We start from the raw sequence: 19,831 nt of genomic DNA on the forward strand, positions 1-19,831 counted from the left end.
GGGGCCTCCTCAGTGCTTTGAGAGACCCCTGATCTAATTTGGGGCTTTGACGAGTTCCCACTTTGCTTTGGCCTGATTTGAAGCACTTTCTTTGATTTGAGTCTAAGCTTCACTCCCAAACAGTCATCTTTTCCAGGGCTGCACCCATGCAATGTCACTGCAGCACAGCAGGGAAAGCCCTCCAGAAGTCATTTTGAATCTCAAGTCACCACTTGCTCCCTCAGGGAGCAAGATGAAATTACCTCCAGCCTTTCTCCTGCTCCCTGCCCAGTTCAGTAAGTAGCTTCAGGAACTGGAAGAATGCTGGTGGAAGGAGGTAGGTAGATAGGTAGGTGGGCCGTAGCAGTTAAGCTTTGGCGGCCTACCTGAAGCAGCCTGATCTGCTTCAATTCAGTCTGGATTTGGCCTGAAACCAGATGACGATTCAGTTTGGACCATATTGAGTTGAACCCAAATAGGCCTCTGCGCTTTCACACAGCTGTAGCTCTTCTAACATTCCTGTCCTCTAACAAGGTTCTTTACCTAACCAGCCCTCTCCGTTACACATCGCTGAAGGTTATTCTCTGCTGATTTTATGCTGCCTGAATGTATGTACCTAGTAACAGGCCGCCCCACACTGGTTTGAAAACAAGGAAGGACTTGTTCTTTTGATTGGAGATAAGATCCCACTTACAATATATAATTCCCCTGTGCTATTATACTCCATATAAATGAACTGCTGTGTGTGAAATGGCATGTATTTCATCAGGGCCGCGCTGGTCCAAGGGTTGGTTGTTCCCCAGGTGAAATGGGTGCCTTGCGCACCATTCACTTGCACGGGTGCTCCATGGGCAGTCCCCATCACTCACCTGCCAGCTCTCCTTCCCATGGCAGGCTGCCACTCCTGCCACAGTGTGTTACAATCACATCACTGTGTGAGGGGGCAATGTGATTCTAAAGTTCCACAGCGGGCTGGGGGGAAGAGCAGCAGCCTGCCATGGCAAGGAGAGTGAGCAGCCGTCGGGGATGGAGAGTACCCACTCGTCTTCCCTACTGCCTTGCTCCCACCGGAGACCTGTGGCCTGGGTAGGGTTGCCATATCCTGGCTCTCCAAATCCGGTTGCCTGATTTGCATATTATGTAGAATAGCCCGCAAATAATTTGCATATGCAAATTAGCAGCTGCCCTTTCCAGTTGACTTGTATTTGCTCTGTATATCTACCAACAATAGTTGGGGAAGATATCTTTGCTAGACCTTTTTCCTTGACATACTAACCACAGCAATAGAACAAAAAATAAATAAAATGCACAGCTTTTTAATTAAGGCTGCAATTCTGTACACACTTCTTTGAGAGAAGTTCTGATTGAAACCAACAGTGCTTACTTCTAAGTAGGCATGCATTGAATGTAAAGCCAAGAAAGTCCTTAAATGTTACAATACACAGCCTAGTCAGCAGGCAGTGATTCACATCGAAAGTAAGCTATCCTCTCAACTGCCAGATAGAGATCCCCTCCTGATAACAAACAAGGCAACATTCCTCAGGGGATTACTGTACTTGTGAAAGTGAAACCCAAGAATGATAAAGTTGTGCTCTAGTAAAGTTTAACTCTCGTAAAATTGTGCATGCAAGTGTGTGCGTGTACACTAATACAGGGTTTCCCAACCTTTTTAAACAAGCATACCCCTTTTGCCACAAACCTTTAGCTGTGTGTGTGTGTGTGTGAGAGAGAGAGAGAGAATATATAAATGCACACATAAATTTTAATGTTGCACTTATGAGACAAGCTACTCCAGTCACTGGCTTTAATCCAGACCAAGCTGAAATACTCCCATTGAAATCAATAGGACAAGCAAACATATCCCATTAAGTCCTATTAATTTCAAAAAGACTTCTTATTGAAATCTGGAGATGTGAGCCAGTAACTGTAGTAGGCTGACCCATAACTGTAGCATTTAAATGTGTGTGTGTGTGTGTGTGTGTGTCCGCGCGCGCATACATAAAAAAACAAATCTAAGTGTTACTGTTAGGAAGTTCCTGATTATCCTAATACTGGGATTCTCGAACATGGGTCCCCAGATGATGATGGACTACAACTCCCAACAACTTTTAGCAGAGTCTACGCTAATTAAGTATGCATATCATGACTTCTTACAAATTGAAACATCATGCCTAACCTTTTCTCTCACCCTCCTCTCTTTTAGTTGACTTTCAGCCTGAACTTCCAGCTCTGGAGAACTCAGTACTTGCTTTCTCATGACTACTTAGTAACATGTTAGTAGGTTACTTGGACCTACTGTGGTATTAATTAAAATAATAATAATCTACTGTCAACATTTTATCAAAATAGGAACCATTATTTACCAAGGACAGGTACCAAAAATTAAAGTCTATTGACTGGGTCAGTCCAAATACAGAGAATACAGTACAGTGGTCCCTCGACTTACGAAGATAATCCGTTCCGAACGCATGTTCGGAAGTCGAAATTTTCGTAAGTTGAAAAGCGCATCCACAGAGGTCTGGAAACATTCGGAAGTCGAGGAAACCGCATCTAAAAATTCGTAGGTCGAGGAAGCCGCATCTAAATCGGCAACGACTTCCGGTATTTTTTGTCGTTCGTAAGTTGAAATCTTCGGATGTTGAGTACTTCGTAAGTCGAGGGACCACTGTATTCTGCTTTTCCTGAGAGCTAATAAAACATTTTCCACACATAGTAGTAAAATCCTGACCTCTGGTGGTAAAACAACACAAAGCAGTATACTGTATCATACGGTATAATATTGTGGCTGTTTGTTCTGCATTGAATTGAAGGGGTGCAATACAGAAAAATAAAATTATGAGTAAAATAAAACCTCTGCAAACAGGCTAGTGGATGAATCTTTAGCATTACCTACAGTACATTTTCCTAATTAATTTCCTATAATTATATTTTCCATTCACTGCAGACAAATGCTGTAAGTGTGGAAAGTGGGGGTGGGGCTTTTGGGTATGTTCTTGGGGATACTATACACCAGTAGTAACCGGTGAGGCCTGCTCCAGGGGGTAGTGAGGGTGGGAGGATATAACTTTTAAAAAGCTGAACTTACCCACTGCCAGCACCTGGAGGTTTTCCACATGCAGCTTTTAGCCTGCATCTACTCCAGAATGGCACAGGGGGTGGTATTAGGGATGTGCACAAATTGATTTTTTTTTATTTGATTTGTGCCCAAAATAAATCACCCCTGATTTGTTTTGTATCCAAATCTACCCCCTCCAAATCACCCCGATTCGATTTGTATTTGCTTTTATTCGATTCGGATTCGGACCACTTAACAAGGTGCTAGGGGCACCAAATGTGGGTGGTGGGTAGGTCCCCATTTAATCAATCAATCAATCAATCAATCAATCAACATATTTCTATACCACCCAAAAAGCAAGTTCTCTGAGCAGTTTACAAGAGAATAAATAATCCCCAGCTGCAATATACTTTGGCTGGGAAATATCTAGGAGCTGTAGTCAACAACATCTGGGAATCCCTCTTACAGGGAACACTGCCCCCAAGAGGGTTGTGTGCTTGCACTTAGCTCCCAAAATGGAACATACAAAGCGCACCAGCCTTTTGAGGGGGAGGCACGTGGGGGCGGGGCAGGAGAAAGAAAGAGAAAAGCAGCAGGTGTGGTGGGGTGAGCTACTGCAACCAGCAAAGGGGCAGCTAGTTCTAGACTCCGGTAGCTTGCCTCTCTCTATATATATCCTATATCATAAAAGGCTAAAGTGTGCGGCCGTGCTGCCCGTGTCTTTTTGGGCCGTTCTGGGCATGCGCAGAGCGCATGCCCAGATCAGCCCAAAAAGATACGGCCGCCCAGACATGGGCGGCCATGTTGGCCCGAACGGCCCATGCAAGGGCTGCCGTGGCCGCCCAATTCCTCCTTCCCCGCTCCCACCCCACATGATTAAGGGCCTAAATGGCCCAAAAAATTGCTGCCCCGGCCGCCACCGCCAACTGCCTACCCGCCCTCCCAGGTGCCCGACTCCTCCTTCCCCGCTTCCCCCCCTACATGATTAAGGGCCTAAATGGCCCCCAAAAATGCCCCCGCTGCCGACCAACCAACCACCCTCCCAGCTGCCCGATTACTCCTTACCCGGTTAGCAGTCCCTATTCTGAATAGGAGAGAGGAGCTCGCAAACAGAGGACGCAATAGGCGTCCTTTGCGCCCAAAACACCAGTTCGGAGAGAGGCTTTGCATAGAGAGGAGCTTTGTTTGCGAGCTCCTCTCTCCTACTGATGCGGTTTTTTGGGCCATTTTGGCCTTTAATCATTTGGGGAAGGGAACGGAGAAATCGGGCAACTGGGAGGGCGGGAGGGTGGTCGCCGGCAGTGGAAATCAATTAGGGCAATATGAACAATTTGGGCAACATGGCCGCCCGTGCCTGGGCCGACAACAACACACACACAGTGACACAAGCACTTCCCAAGTCCCCTGTCATTCCCTCTCCCCGGACAACCAATCACGATGCTGGAATACTCCCCCCCCTTACCAGCCAAGGGCGGGAAAACAGGCAGCATTAAAAAAAGGGGGGGGGAGAAAAACACTTAAAGGGGGAGAAAAAGGCTAGCGCCCGTTTTTATAACGGGCTTAAAAATACTAGTGTGTATATATATATATATACTCAGGGTCAGCTTTTCCTATGAAGCAAGAGATGCGTTGCATCGGAGCAAAGCTTGCTGTGGGCACAGAGCGCCACCCACTGGAGTCTGGGAAGGTGCCGATGGAACTTGAAGAAAAGCAACAGGCTTTTCTGTCTCTTTCAGGACAGGGGATCTTCTGCAGTCAGCCAAGTGGATTCCGAAGTGGATTGCAATGCAAAGACAGACAGACTCGCAGAGGTGGGGGTGGGTGGGGTGGCTTCCCCTTGTTCTCCCAGCTGCCCCCTCTGGGCTCTGGCTCAGTCTGAGTCAACAAGTCATCAAGTCAAAACAAAGGGACTCTCTTTGTTTTGCAAAGGGACTCTCAAACAAACTTGACCAGAGCCACGTAGAAAGAGGCTCTCCTCCTCCCCTGGCTTGCTCTCTGGGCTAGACTCCCTCTGTACATGCACATAGTCACTCCTCACCTCATGTGTGAGGCTCTTCAGATCAGAGTGAGGAGAAAGGAGACATGGGGAGCAAGACCACAGGCACAGTCTCATTTCAAAGAGGAAGCATCCTTTATCATTCCTATTTCAAAAACAGTAAGCAAAAATTGAGGGGTGCATATGAGGGATGTTTTGTTAGATGGGGAGATACCAGGCATGGAATCACTCTGTGTCTGTGATTCTGGGGATGGCAGAGTATTGAATGCAAAACATGCAGTGCCTGTAGAATCCAGAGCAAAAATGCAGTATGTTTTAGTTGCTTAATGTAGTATAATGTTCAATTTAATTTTCAGTATGATTATTTTGAGTTAATTGAGTAGAATTTACAGGCATAGGTAGGGACTATTTGAGCCAGCGTGGTGTAGTGGTTAGAGTGCTGGACTAGGACTGGGGAGACCCGAGTTCAAATCCCCATTCAACCATAAAACTACCTGGGTGACTCTGGGCCAGTCACTTCTCTCTCAGCCTAACCTACTTCACAGGGTTGTTGTGAAAGAGAAATTTAAGTATGTAGTATACCGCTCTGGGCTCCTTGGAGGAAGAGCGGGATATAAATGTAATAATAAGCTGTAAGGGACAGAGGAGCCATGAGATTTCATAACCCCATGAGAAATGAACCTGTTCTTCTATATGCCATAAATAATATAGCTTGAGAGGCAGATACTTATCTCTTCTCAGCTATCCTGGAGACCTTACTTCTTGTAAAGTCAGAGCCAGAGGTGAGGGGCTGGAGGTGAGATATAATGTTTTTGTGTGCCACACTGTGCATGGCACATTATTTGTGTGTAGGAAGATAGGAAGCTGCCAGATATTGAGTCAGACCATTGGTCTATCTAGCTCAGAATTGTCTTCACAGAATGGCAGCAGCTTCTCCAAGGTTGCAGGCAGGAATCTCTCTCAGCCCAACATACTGTATGCTTTGGTAGTTTGTTGGTTCAATAAAAAAATCTTGTCTTATAAAAAAAATCTTGTCCTATCTTTGGAGAAGCCAGGGAGGGAACTTGAAACCTTCTGTTTTTCCGAGAGCAGCTTCATCCCCTGAGGGGAATCTCTTCCAGTGCTCACACATCAAGTGTCCCATTCATATGCAACCAGGGCAGAGCTTGCTTAGCTAAGGGGACAAGTCCTGCTTACCAGTACAAGACCAGCTCTCCTCCTATTGTATCAGTCTGAATCTGTAACTGACATTTCCATCAGTTCCCCCTAATTGTCCTTTCAAGTGGCAATCACAGAAGCTGATGACAAAGGTGTGCTATCCCTTTAAATGCCACAGGCCTTGGACAGTTCTGAGCCAGGCCTGCCTTCTGACAGCTGGGATGGATTCTTCAGCCTTGAATTTTTCAAACAGGCTTGGCTGCTGTTCCCTGATGGCTTGCTTGAATTCTTGCAGTCCTCAATCTGGTCTCTCTTTATTTTATTTAATTATTTAATTATTTAATTAATTATCAGATTTATATACCGCCCTTCCAAAATGACTCAGGGTGGTTCACAACATGATAAACAATTAAAACAAATTAACAATTAAAATCAAACTATTAAAACTGGGTAGCCATTCCCCAGGTCATCAGTATCTAGCCAGCAATGACTCTCTTCCCTGGTAAACTGACTTCCTGAAAGGGAATAGGCACCTTAGCTCTTTGCCTGCCCTTCCTCCTTCAGCTCTGACTCCATCTTCAGCCATCTCATGTAGTATCTTCCACCCAATCTGCCTGAAACCCCCATCACAGGCCCTTAAGTGTGTGTGAGAGAGAGAAAGAGTTCACTTCTCTCTCAGCCTAACCTACTTCACAGGGTTGTTGTGAAAGAGAAACTTAAGTATGTAGTACACCACTCTGGGCTCCTTGGAGGAAGAGTGGGATATAAATGCAAAACAAACAAACAAAAAACCCCACCATAATTATATTATATACAATGTTATGTACATAATTACATAAAATCTTTGTGTATTAAATTTTGAATACACACTAATTGTATTTTGAATTTTTATTTTTCACAATAACTAAGGGCACTCAACAGAGTGTTGCATCTGGGCACCAGATCCCCTTTGTTGTGATATTTGACCTATCCGTATTTATACAGGAAAAGGAGAACTGAAACGGATTTCCCCTGCTAATGAATGCTTGAAATGCAGCTGCAGTTAGCAATTTTTCTATGTTATTGCAGCGGCTCTTATCCTTTAGTCATAAGAGCAGCATAGAGTCAGTGTGGTGTAGTGGTTAAAGTGTTGGACTAGGACAGGAGAGGCCCAAATTCAAATCACAGGGGTATTGTGAGGATAAACATAACCATGTATGGAACAGTGGGATATAAATAAAATAAAGTATTATCTGAAATACTCTTATTTTGAGGTATAGCAGTGAGGAGGCTACAGTCATAATAGTATTTATTATGTGTATTTATGCACTGCCCAACTTATACAGCTCTGGGTAGTTTACATAATATATATGAAAATATAAAATCACAACCACATGACAACACATTAAAATTTTAAAATAATTAAAACCACCTTGAAACTTTCCAGACTACATACAAAGTACTCTAGCCTAGGAGATCTAGAGGAGGTGTGTTGATTGCTAATTGAAAATGTTCCCAATATCCTGCAAATGATTGTGTGGAACACAGCTGGTGTAAGCAACTTAGGCCCATATTTTAGTGAAGCACAGTAGTAAAGTACCATTCTGGAGTTCTCTTGTCCTGGAGCATTTCCAGATGGGGCTTTTACCTGAGAATGGAAGGTGTGCTGTGCATTCGCACATCGGCTGGATTCATGCCAAAGTCCGAGCGAGATATTGGGAAGCATTTCACACACGATTTGGGTTTTTCATTGTACATTGGAGCAGAGCCTGATTTATGTCCTGGGTTAAAAACAAATCCACTTTTTGTGTCAGGTTTTTTTGGGCAAATTTGAACTTGTAGTAATGCCTCACAGTAATTATATTATTGTTAATGTAATAATATAAATATTATTATATTCATAAGCCTTCTGTCTGGAAATGCTCCTGGGTGGGTGTGGTTGGTTCTGCTGTGGTGCTTGGTTTTGTTTGTAGTTCATGATCCACTTTGGCTTTGTTGTGATAGCTGGTCTTTTTGCACTCCAAGAGGGGAGAGTGTGGTATAAATTTTTCCTTGAAACACCCTGCTCCCTCTGCAGTTTGCATAAGCAATTAGCATAAACAGTTCCACAGGGTCTGTCCAGTGTGCTGATGTACTTGTATGTGTCCACTATGGCATGCTTTCTGGTGTTCTGCTATTTAATTTACTATGTACTCTGCCCAGAGCCTTTTGGGGTTGAAAAGTGGGTTTTCTTGCCAGAAAAAAGTTGGGAATTCTACCTGGGGAAAGTGCATACTTTTAAATTACTATATGCAAGTATGCACCAGTCATTTTCATTTCACTTAAAAGAGAGAGAGTGAGATCGAGATCATGCATTTGAAAAAAAGCGCACCCAAACGCATCCTTTCCTCGCCTCTCACTCCCATATACAAAGTATTAGCATAACAGAGCCTGATAGCGCGGCGGGGCACAAGAGAGGACAACAGGCACGAATGTGAAGCAATTTATTTAGTATCACTCATGATTTCATCAAAAATTGAAACTCAATCATATGTGTATTATTATGTATGCTTTAAATTTTGACATATGAAACTCAATAGAAATCCGTGGAACGTGCAGCCTGAGATCGCTTACATGGATGGGAGCAAGATCCACTGAGGTCAATAGGCCTTACTCCCAAGTAAATGCGGAGAGGGTTGTCTGTATGTTTTTAAAATGCTTAATTCGGGCTAGTTCGCGCTTAGACTCTCCAGCGACTCTGTCGTGGGCCCCAATCCTAAATCCATTTGCCAGCGAATAAGTTCTAGTGAAGACACTACGGCTTACTTCCGAGTAAGCAGCACACATAGGGGTGCAAAAGTCTGCAGGAAGAAAATGCACGGTAGACCGACAGCCCCTGCAAAGTGAAACGTTTTCTCGGCTCTTCGAATAATTACGTCGGTGCTCCTTTAAAGACTCCAACCCCGCCTTCCTTCCGCAGCATCATAGGCCGCTAGATATAGGACGTCATCGAGTCCCTCCCTTTTAGTCACGGCTGGGTTCTTCCTGAAAGGCCTCAGAGCTGCCGGGCTTGAATGAGTGGCATCCCAACGCTCCAATCCGAGGGAGCACCAGTGTCCCCTGCAGTCCCTAGTTAGCTCCCCACCATAGTCTGTTGGGTTGCTGTTATTGCAACCGCTGGTGGGGTTGGATAAGCGGCATCGCTGTATATTTTGCTTTCGGTGGCTGGACGCTGTTGTTCTAAGGTAAACAATATCGGTATATTTGGATGCAGGTCTCACTTGACCTGAAGTCCCCAAATGAAGAGTGATTGGATGGACACCTCTTATATGCATGAGGTTTTCATTGGCAGAGCTTAGCTCTGAAATGTATTTCCCCCGTTTCCACGTTTTGCTGAGTTGTGTTGAATGGTGGTGTTCTTTTGGTGCGCGCTCGCTCTGTCTTTATTAAGACTCGGAGTGCTAAAAATGATGCTGAATTATGTTGAGAAAACTCATAGCTCTGTTTCCCTTGTGAGCTGGGTCAGGATTTGATGTCGCCTTTTCAGTGCCATGTTTTGGTTCAGCCATAACTGTTAACCTAAATAGAGGCTACGAAAAAGGTATATTTTGTGTCAAGCAGCAAGACTCTGGGAAGAAACGATGTTATAATAGCTTGTTTTCTTTTTTTGTATTCAAAGTGCTCCATTTACATTATTTCAGTAATTCTTACAACAGCCTTGCAAATAGGGTTGCCTTGCTTACCGATTTCTAATATTGGTGGTGTGAAGAGAGGGAGAAAATGGATGGATTCCTGAGTTTTTATAATACAAAAATATGCATGCTATAAAATAGTATTAATAGTAAGTTTAGGACTGGCTATTGGTAAAGCAGAACTTGGCAATGGTTCACACAAGCTCAGCAAAAACTAAATATTCCTCCAATGATATCGTAGTATTGAACTCAGTATTTCATTAAGACAAACTCTTGCAAGTGTGTTTTTGATTATTGTTCATGCCTGGCAATTTGACCTTAAATATCTCTAAGGGACTGAGCAGTGGCCATCGTGCTTTGCAGCCAGTCACGTAACCTGCAGGTTGAAAGCATTTTTATGATGTGTGGGAGGCATGCACTGGACACACACACACACACACACACCATGTACCAAAGAAGCCTTTGTGCATCGCTCTGTGCAATATGAGCCTATATGAACAAACACAAAATAGGCTCATGCTGCACAGAGCTATGTACAAAGGCTTTGGTACATGGGGTGGTGGTGGTAATAAGTTCTTCTTAGTTCAGTAGGACACCTTCCCAAGTAAGTGGGCAGAGAGTTATAGCTGCAACGGATTAAAGGTGCGTCTTCACATGCCCACCCCACTTAGGTAAAGTGTGCCGTCGAGTCGGTGTCTGCTCCTGGTGACCACAGAACCCTGTGGTTTTCTTTGTTAGAATACAGGAGTGGTTCACCATTTCCATCTCCTGTGGAGTATGAGATGATGCTTTTCAGCATCTTCCTATATCGCTGCTGCCCAATATAGGTGTTCCCCCCCATAGTCTGGGAAACGTACCAGCGGGGATTCGAACCGGCAACCTTCTGCTGGTTGTTCAAGCATTTCCCTGCTGTGTGACTTAAGGTGACCCCCCATCCCACTTACTGTTACTGAAAATCTGGGATGGGTACCTCCAAATAGCAGCTGTCTGTGATCCTAATTTGACAGCATAGTATAGAGTTGGAAATTATTTATTTTTTATTGTTCCAATGCAGGAACTATATTGGGAAGAGTCCATAGCTCAGTGATGCATCAAATCCTTTGCATGCAGAAGGTTCCAGGTTCAACCTCAGGCATCTCCAGGTAGGGCTGGGAAAGATCCCCTTCTTGAAGCCCTGGAGAGCTGCTGCTAGTCAGTCAGTAGCCCATCCTCCCCAGCTGCAATTTATTGTGGTTGGGATTGATGGAAGTTGTAGTCCAGCAACATCTGGAGTTCCAAAGGTTGGGAACCCCTGATATAGACAGTACTGAGCTAGATGGACCAATGGTCTTACTCGGTATAAGGCAGCTTCCTAGGCTGCTCTTCTGTTTTTGTATCTGTTTTTAAAGTTCTATGAGCCATTTGAAAGGCCGGATATAAATCTCAAAAGTCAACTAGAATTAACGAAAGTTAAGTACTCTTTTCCCCAGTAGAAATTTGCATAGAAGTTGTTGTCTGTGTTGAAAGCACAGTCTACAACTGGTCTTGAAGTTGCACCATTATCAGTCTGAACAGCTGGGGAGCCATGTGGGTAGAACACCATGCATGCAAGGGCTGACACATGCAAAAGATACCTCTCAGCTTAGTCAACCCCATAAAAACAGCCCTGCTGGATCGTGCCCAACAGCACCCTGTTTCCCACAGTAGCCCACCAGATGTCTCTGAGAAGCCCACAGGCAAGAGATGAAAGCATGCCCTCTCTTGCTGTTGCTCCCCTGCAGCTGGTATTCAGAGGCATCTTGCCTCTGATCCTGGAGGAACCTCTTATCATCAGGACTAGTAGCCATTGATAGACCTGTTCTCCATGAATGGTGGACCATTGTGGGAAACCAGATACTGGAGTGGATGGACCTTTGGCATGATCCAGCAGGGCTGTTCTTATGTGTCCCAGGATGGCTTCTGCTCAGTCTTTGAGCTCTCTCCAGAATGTGACAGCGGTAGTGGAACAGGGACATGGGATACCTCGGGTCAAATCCTCACTCAGCCACAGAGCTCGCATATGGCCTTTGGCCAATCATTGTGTCTCTGTGTAGCCTACCTCAAAGGACTGTTGTGAGGATAAGATGGGGGGAGTCACTATATATCACTACTTGACCTCCTTGATGGAATGTGTTGACTCTAAGAGTTTGGCCCATCATGGAAAACTGATTGTGTAGCAGGTCCATCTCCCCACATTGTGAACGACAAATGGAAACTGGGCAGCAAACAAAATCAGAGTTTAAGCAAGATTTGAGAACTTGGAGACCAATTACATACACAGTGGCTTATCTTCAGCAGACATTGTAATGTAACATGCACACAGTGCATAAGGTGCATTATTTCCAATACTGTCACACACCTGCATTTATGCAATTTTTGCATTTGCGTAAGCGCACACTTGCACAACTGTATGCATACTATATTACAACATGCACAGAACTTATGCAGTAAGTCAGATAGTGGTTTTTTATCACACACCAAACAGCATAGCTCTGTTTTCTGTATTTGTATGCACTAGCATATGAAACTACTTTGGAGGAAGGGCAAGATCAAAATGGAATAAAAACAAGTCCTGTAATCCAGTTGCCCTTTGTGTGGGGCCAGTATGTGTGGTGGTCAAGGCTCCAGTACATCAGATGAGTGCATCTCATCACTCGCGAAAGGGCCATCAAAACAAGTACACAAAGCACCTTTTCTTCTTGTTCTGATTGGACAGGCAGGAGACCAGTGTTGGCTCAAACTGTGCATTGTTTGGATGTACACGCCAACCCTATTCCAAACCAACATGTCACAGCACCCTTACTAATGATTAATCCTGTCCTCTTTATGCACCAATGTTCTTTGCAGAAGTGTTTTGTCCTAGTTTGCTTCTGTTCTTGTTCTTGAGCAGCTTCTGGGGACACCAGGAAGCAATCTTTTATTCTCCAAAGGAGCACTCTAGCCTTGAATATGTGCCCCAGTTGACTGAAGTAATTGGTCCTTGCTGTCCTTCCTCACTGGCTTTCTAATTCTAAAGACAGTACCCTGGACAACTTGGGTGATTCAGCAGTATTTGGAAAACTTCCTGCTAGGGTTGCCACTTATTTTCTGGGAGGGCTCCCCTATCCTTTGAGCAACTGCAGGACAAGCAGAAATTCAATATAAGGATTTTTTCAGCATGGAGCTGGAGTGATGGGGAAAATTTTTCCTGCTGTCATGGAAACAGGACGACAGTTCTACTTCCAGCACTTGTTAAAGCATTTGTGAAATGGGTGGTGGGTGGTGGTTTGTGTGTGTTGTTTTTTAAACTGGCCCTAATTCTGTGTGCTGAGCAGTAGCTTAATATCTGGCACTTTAAGCAAGTAAATATTTTACAAAATGATGGGGAAAGCTGTATTGGTTTACTTTCTGCACAAAGGCACAGGAGCTGGTTGTTTTTTGTTTGCTTTTTAAGATGGCAACTGCAACGTGAGATCTCCAGAAGGACTAGCAGCATTTGTAGACCAATTACAGCACTGAAAGCTCATCCTGAAAGTCCCCACATAAAATCCATCTTCATTTGAACCTGCTAGGAAAACTGGAAATGGAAACTTTAGAGATGGTTTTGCTAAAGGTTAACCGTTGTAGAATAATTTGGCAGATATTGCCAGTATCTATTTAGTTGCAGGGCACTGCTCACATGTCCCCTTGGTCAGCTGATGGACTTCTTTTTGAAGTCAGTGGGGTGACTCTTGCTGTCTGCAGAGCTTTTCGGAGTTTCAGCCCTAAGCCATTGTGAAAGAAGCTTGACGGGGTTGAGGAGTTCTCAGCTTAGCAAAATGGGCAAAGCACACAAGTTTAGTTTTGTTGTTTCCTTTTGCAAAGCTAGCAAATAGCTTGGGTGCATATTGATTGCACACTGTTTATGATCCATCTCTATCAGCATTATATATTCATAAAGATAAGCCTATGGAGCTGTATCGGAGTTACAGAAAATATTACTCTGCACTGCTTTTCTTGAAACTGGCCAATAGGAACATAAGAAGCTGCCATATACCGAGTCAGACCATAGGTCTATCTAGCTCAGTATTGTCTACACAGACTGGCAGCAGCTTCTCCAAGGTGGCAGCCAGGAGTCTCTCTCAGCCCTGTCGGAGAGGCCAGGGAGGGAATCTGGGACCTTCTGTGTGCAAGCATGCAGGTGCTCTTCCCAGATATTCCCTAAGGGGAATATCTTACAGTGCTCACACATGTAGTCTCCCATTCAAATGCAAAACAGGGTGAACCCTGCTTAGCAAAGAGGACCTTTCATGCTTGCTACCACAAGACCAGCTCTTCTCCTTACTCAGGGGCCAGTCAGGTTGAGCACTAGCAGAGGGCCCCAGTGCCCTCCTGGACTAGTGGGCAGCTATCTACAAGTGGGAGCATGCTTCAGAGACCCCTGCATGATTGCAGGGTTTCCATGGGATGCTCCCATTGGCTGGGAGGGGCAGGAAAAGGAGAAGTTTCTGCTCGCTCCCTTGGTCAACAGTCTATGCAGCAGCTCCTCCCTCGCCTGCTCTCCCAATGGGCCAGTGGGCTTTCTCCTAAAGACACTTGTGAGAGTGGCTGGAACTGCCGCCACCACCAAGGGAATTGACAGCAGCTCACTTTCTTCTTATTCTCTACCCCATCAACAAATGGTGGCGGCTCTTCATCCTCATACCCTCCAAGGTTGGCAGCTCCTTGTCTTCCTACCCTTTTGAGGGTGAGAGGGTGAGGAGCTGCCATTGCTGAAGATGCCCCCCACCATTTGCCAATGGGAAAGTGGGAGGAGTTTTTGCCTGCTGATGGTGGCAAGTTTGAGGGAGGGCATGGGGGCCCAGGGCATGGCCTTGCCCCCAAGGCCACCTGGATCTGTCCTACAAGCCAACACAACTTCCCCTCGGGAAGTAGCTCAGAATTCTGCTGTGCATAAATTCAAAAGACGTAGAGTGAAACCTTGAAACTGCTTATGAAACACATGTGAGGTGCAGACCATCTTCTTTAAGGCTGGCTGGCTGCTTTGTTGTCATCATGGAATGGCTCTTTGACAGCAAGGAAACTTGGCTGGTCCTTGGGGGAATTGCAGAAGCCATGCAGTGTGATTCAATGTACGCTTAGAGTTGCATGTAGCAGAGAATGGAATAATCTTTGCAGGCTGCTGAAGTTGGGGGTTGGCCCAGCAGGGAGAAATGATTACATAATGGGTCTCTCTCTCTCCTCCTACCCTCTGTGTGTGTGTGACAAATGAAAAGCAGACAGCAAACACATTCAGGGTTTAAGCAAAGTTTGGAGTTCAGTTGCAGGCACAGTTTTCCTCTTATCATGCACCCAACACCACAGTTATCCTTGTTTACATGTACTAGCTATTAGTGACTAGCATGTAGATATTTGTGCACGATACTTAAAGCCATCTCTTTGATTTTGCACTTGGGCTTTGGGTAGAATGTCTCTCTGCTGTTTGGAGATGGGTAGGAGAGTGCCCCATGTTGCTGAAGGAACAATAACTTTATGTTTCTCTGCTCTGATATTTGATATCATAGAATGCTGCTTTCATTTTACATGATACTTTAAAAACCAACAACCCATTTTTGGAATATTTTACAAAACAAGGGATTCTTAAACAAAAATTTATTTAGGAACATAGGAAGTTGCTATATACCGAGTCAGACCATTGGTCCATCTAAACTCAGTATTGTCTACACAGACTGAAAGTGGCTTCTCCAAGGTTGCAGGCAGGAATCTCTCTCGGCCCTATCTTGGAGATGCCAGAGAGGGAACCTTGATGCTCTTCCCAGACCGGCTCCATCCCCTAAGGGGGATATCTTATAGTGCTCACACTTCTAGTCTCCCATTCATATGCAACCAGGGTGGACCCTGCTTAGCCAAGAGGACAGGTCATGCTTGCTACCACGAGACCAGCTCTCCTCTCTCATTCATCGTATTTCTGTACTGCCTGATATAGAAATCTCCAGGCAGTGTACAAGTTAAAAACATAATATAAAAACAATATAAAACAGTTATAAATTCATAAAACAGATAAAATATTAAAATTAAAATTTCTGTTTCAAGCCTGGAAAAACAGGTACGTCTCAATGTTCTTCAGCGAACTGAGAGGGAGATGCTCTTATTTCAGCAAGGAGTGTATTACAGAGCCCTGGAATACATATATAGAAAACAAAATGATTACTTTTAATAAGTGCTTGAGACTGCAAATAGTAAAATCAAGACTAAAATGTGAAATAGACAATGAAACAATAAATATGAAATAGAGTATTGCCAAACTTGTGAGAATAAGGAGGGAGGTGTCAAACAAAGGGGGTGTTATATAAAATGGTGTGCTTTGAATGCATGCAGTATCATATTGGGGAAACAGGTTGACCGCAATAAAAAGATAGAAGTAATGTCTGGCAGACATACAGCACAAAGACAGAAGAAAACCATGGGCAGTGCTTGTTAAAGAACAGCACCAAGGCAGAGTAAGGAATACAAAGATATTCTACAGTGGAGGCAGATGTGAGGAAATGGAAAATCAGGGACGCCATATAGAACAGTTGCACCCAACTATTAATGTCAAAGAAGAAATGAGGGAAGCAATGAAATTAATTGGTTATTGAGTGTGGGTATGAACTTCATTTTATGTCTTGTTTTCTCCATTCTATTTTTGCTCCTGTTATGTGAGTTTCGGAATTTTATTCCCTCCCTCTGAGTATGAGACACTGGAGGTTTGTAATGGGATTGACACTATAACAGGATTGGCTGATTGCTGTCAGTCTTTTTGCTGAATCATGATGTATTTAAGAGAAGGACTCAGCCACTTCTGTATAGCACTGAAGCTGATGCTTTACATTGAAACCTTTGCTATCTTGAACATTAGTTTTTAACATATATTTGCACGTTAAAGAGGTCTCAAAAAGCTGGTGAAAAATGATTATTTTGTTGCTGCTGCAGAATCTATTTATTTACATTTGTTTAGTGCCCTTTGTTTTAAGAACCCAAGGCCATGAACAATAACACCTTCACTGGAAGAAGATTCTCCAGCTGCAAGACACGTGGCAAAATATGGGAATCTGCCTGTATTTGAAATGTGTGCATTTTGCAGCTCCATGTGTAAGCTCCCCCTTCGCATGATTCAACAGACAAATGAGTGGCTTGCACATTGATGTTTTGCTGCTTTGCTGTTGAGAGCAGCTTTTTGATTCCCTGGGGCTTCGGGAAGAAACTCTTGGGACCAGATAGGCCACTGACGGGTCACTGCCAAATGACAGAAGAACAGGAGAGAAAGGTCTGATAGATTTCACTTCTACATGATGCAGTAATGCCACTACCTTCGATGGCCTTTAAGAAAGAGAGAAAGAATTGGAATAATTAGTGGAGCTTGGTTATGTCGGTGGCTGTTAATCATAACAGCTAAACAAATCTTTGATTTGCTGCACTATATCTGATATTCAGATACTGGAGCAAACAAGATGGGTTGGATATTCAGTGCCCTGCTTGTGAACTTCCAGGTGGTCTTTGGTTTGTCACTGTTGGAAGCAGAATGCTGGATGAAAGAGACCTTTCGAATTGACCAGGGGATGGGGCATAGCTCAGGGGAGAAAGTCCCAGGTTCAAGAGGAGAGCTGGTCTTGTGGTAGCAAGCATGACTTGTCCCCCTAGCTGAGCAGGGTCCACCCTGGTTGCATTGGAATGGGAGACCACATGTGAGCACTGTAAGATATTCGCTCCAGGGGATGGAGCTACTCTGGGAAGAGCAGAAGGTTTCAAGTTCCCTCTCTGGCTTCTCCAAAACAGGGCTAGGAGAGATTCCTGCCTGGAACCTTGGAGAAGCTGCTGCTGGTCTGTGTAGACAGTACTGAGCTAGACAGACCAATGGTCTAACTCAGTATGTGGCAGCTTCCTATGTTCCTAATCCCAGGCATCTCCAGGTAGGGCTGGGAAAGACTCCTACCTGAAATCTTGGAGAAGTCACTACCAGTCAGCGCAGTCAACCCTGTGCTGGATGGGCCAGTGGTCTGACTTGGTATAAGGCAGCTTCCTATGTTAAATATACCATGCTGTTTTGATATCGTGCTGTCAAGTGATCATATGATAAACCTTTCTGTGTGCAGTCTGTCTGTTTAGCATCTCATAAAGTAAAACAATATGTTACCCTTCTGTAACATCCATACTTCTTGGGGTGTAGCTTATTAGTGCATTTATCAGGCAAAGGCTTTATTCACATTTCTCTCCATGCCCAGGAATATAGAGTTGCCATGCAACAACTCTTGGGAAGAAGAGCTGGCAACATCAATGTCGTCATTCTCACTGAGGCAGCAAACCTGTGTCTGGGCTGAACCACCCTGGAATGCAGGTTGGGACTCGTATCATGGTTCTCGATTACCATCTCCCTGACGTGCTTGCTGCCTATGTGCACAGATATTATTTTATTTTATTTTTGTAGGGAAGAGCATCCCCTCATGAGGTGAGCCCTCATCTGCAGTGGTACAGCCCAGACATAGGTTTGCCACCTTAAGTGAGAACTCTTACAGGGAGTGGGAGAGACAAGAAAGAGCGGTTGGTCGAATGAATTGGTTTGTAACTGCAGGAGTTTCACTGGATTGTCTTTTCCTTTCCTTTTAGGTAGGCTGCAGTAAGGTTATTTGCATGAGATTTGGTAGGATGAATGCGTTTGCAGCAGATACGGTGAGTATAAATGACTTTTGTCACCTTCTAAGTGGCACACTGCATGATTGGTTGAATACAAAAGGGATTATTTTCCCTGTATGGGATTAGGTCCAGTTTACATGTGGCTGTGGTGGGGATCTGGGAGACCCACATGCAAGAGAACTTTGAGGTGGGATGTGGGAGCTGCCTATAGGGGAATGACATCATCTTGGACGCATTTTTACTAGTCCCCAGTGGACGTAATGTCCGGCTTTGGTTTGGTCTGAACTTTCACTGGGCTTGACCAGTACTCCTAATTAGTTACCTCTGCTTAGCTGCAGGAACTGCTGGGTGGTCGGCCCATTCCCACACACACCAGCAGCCCCTGGAGGCAGTGGAGCCCACAGTAGCACTCACAAAAGTGGTTTTTGTGAGTGTTGATGACGGGGAAGGGGAAAACACCTCCAGCTAAGGGCTCTGGGTATAGAGAATCACCATGAGGCTGTCCTCATGAGCAGCCAAGCCCAGCGCCCAAGCCCGGCTGTTAGGGATGGTGTGCCGGGAACCGGCTGCCAGGATCGTGTGTCAGTGCAAGCTGGTTTCAGCTTGCGCTGACACAGAAGGGAGCCTAGAGTGCCTGTCCTCGGGGGGAGGGGGGGAATCCACCAGTGCACTAGAGCTGGTCTTGTGGTAGCAAGCATGACTTGTCCCCATAGCTAAGCAGGGTCTGCCCTGGTTGCATATGAATGGGAGACTTGATGTATGAGCACTGCAAGATATTCCCCTCGGGATGAAGCTTCTCTGGGAAGAGCAGAAAGTTCCAAGTTCCCTCCCTGGCTTCTCCAAGATAGGGCTGAGAGAGATTCCTGCCTGCAACCTTGGAGAAGCCGCTGCCAGTCTGTGAAGACAATACTGAGCTAGATAGACCAATTGTCTGATTCAATAGAAGGCAGCTTCCTATGTTCCTATGTTCACCATGCACGGTGTGTTGTGGGGTACCCCAAAGCAGTGTTCCCTCTAACAGGGATTCCCAGATGTTGTTGACTACAACTCCCATAATCCCCAGCCAAAGGCCATTGCAGCTGGGGATGCTAGGAGTTGTAGTGAACAACATCTGGAAATCCCTGTTAGAGGGAACAGTGCCTGGAAGCCGAGACATGTCGTCCCAACTCTCCGGGGATGGATCGTGTGGGTGAGCTGACGGTGTTCCCAACAACATTCTCTCAATCGTCTGGGAGGAAGGGGAGTGAAGTGAAGCTTTCTGCCCGCCAGTCGTGTGAATGACCTCCATGTGGTTAGGAGACAGGCAGCTTTTTACACAGATCACACAGTGGTTTGGTCCAAGTGCAA

General features: G+C 44.9%; 1 protein-coding gene across 5 annotated transcripts in view; it reads left to right on the forward strand.

The window, feature by feature from the left end:
* Positions 1-7,751: 7,751 nt before the first annotated feature.
* The window catches only part of BPGM (bisphosphoglycerate mutase), a 35,771-nt gene continuing 23,691 nt past the window's right edge, over positions 7,752-19,831 (forward strand). For 2 of the 5 annotated variants that reach the window (XM_053255232.1, XM_053255236.1), the window contains exons 1-2: positions 9,188-9,391; positions 18,458-18,520. In XM_053255232.1, the coding sequence (XP_053111207.1) occupies positions 18,501-18,520 (20 nt within the window). In that variant the 5' untranslated portion in view covers positions 9,188-9,391; positions 18,458-18,500. Of the gene's footprint in view, positions 7,829-9,187; positions 9,392-10,892; positions 10,981-18,457; positions 18,521-19,831 lie in introns of those variants that run through there. The other 3 variants (XM_053255234.1, XM_053255233.1, XM_053255237.1) reach the window with 3 other exon arrangements.

This window comes from Hemicordylus capensis, chromosome 5 (genome assembly GCF_027244095.1).
Source record: "Hemicordylus capensis ecotype Gifberg chromosome 5, rHemCap1.1.pri, whole genome shotgun sequence".
NCBI lineage: Eukaryota > Metazoa > Chordata > Lepidosauria > Squamata > Cordylidae > Hemicordylus > Hemicordylus capensis.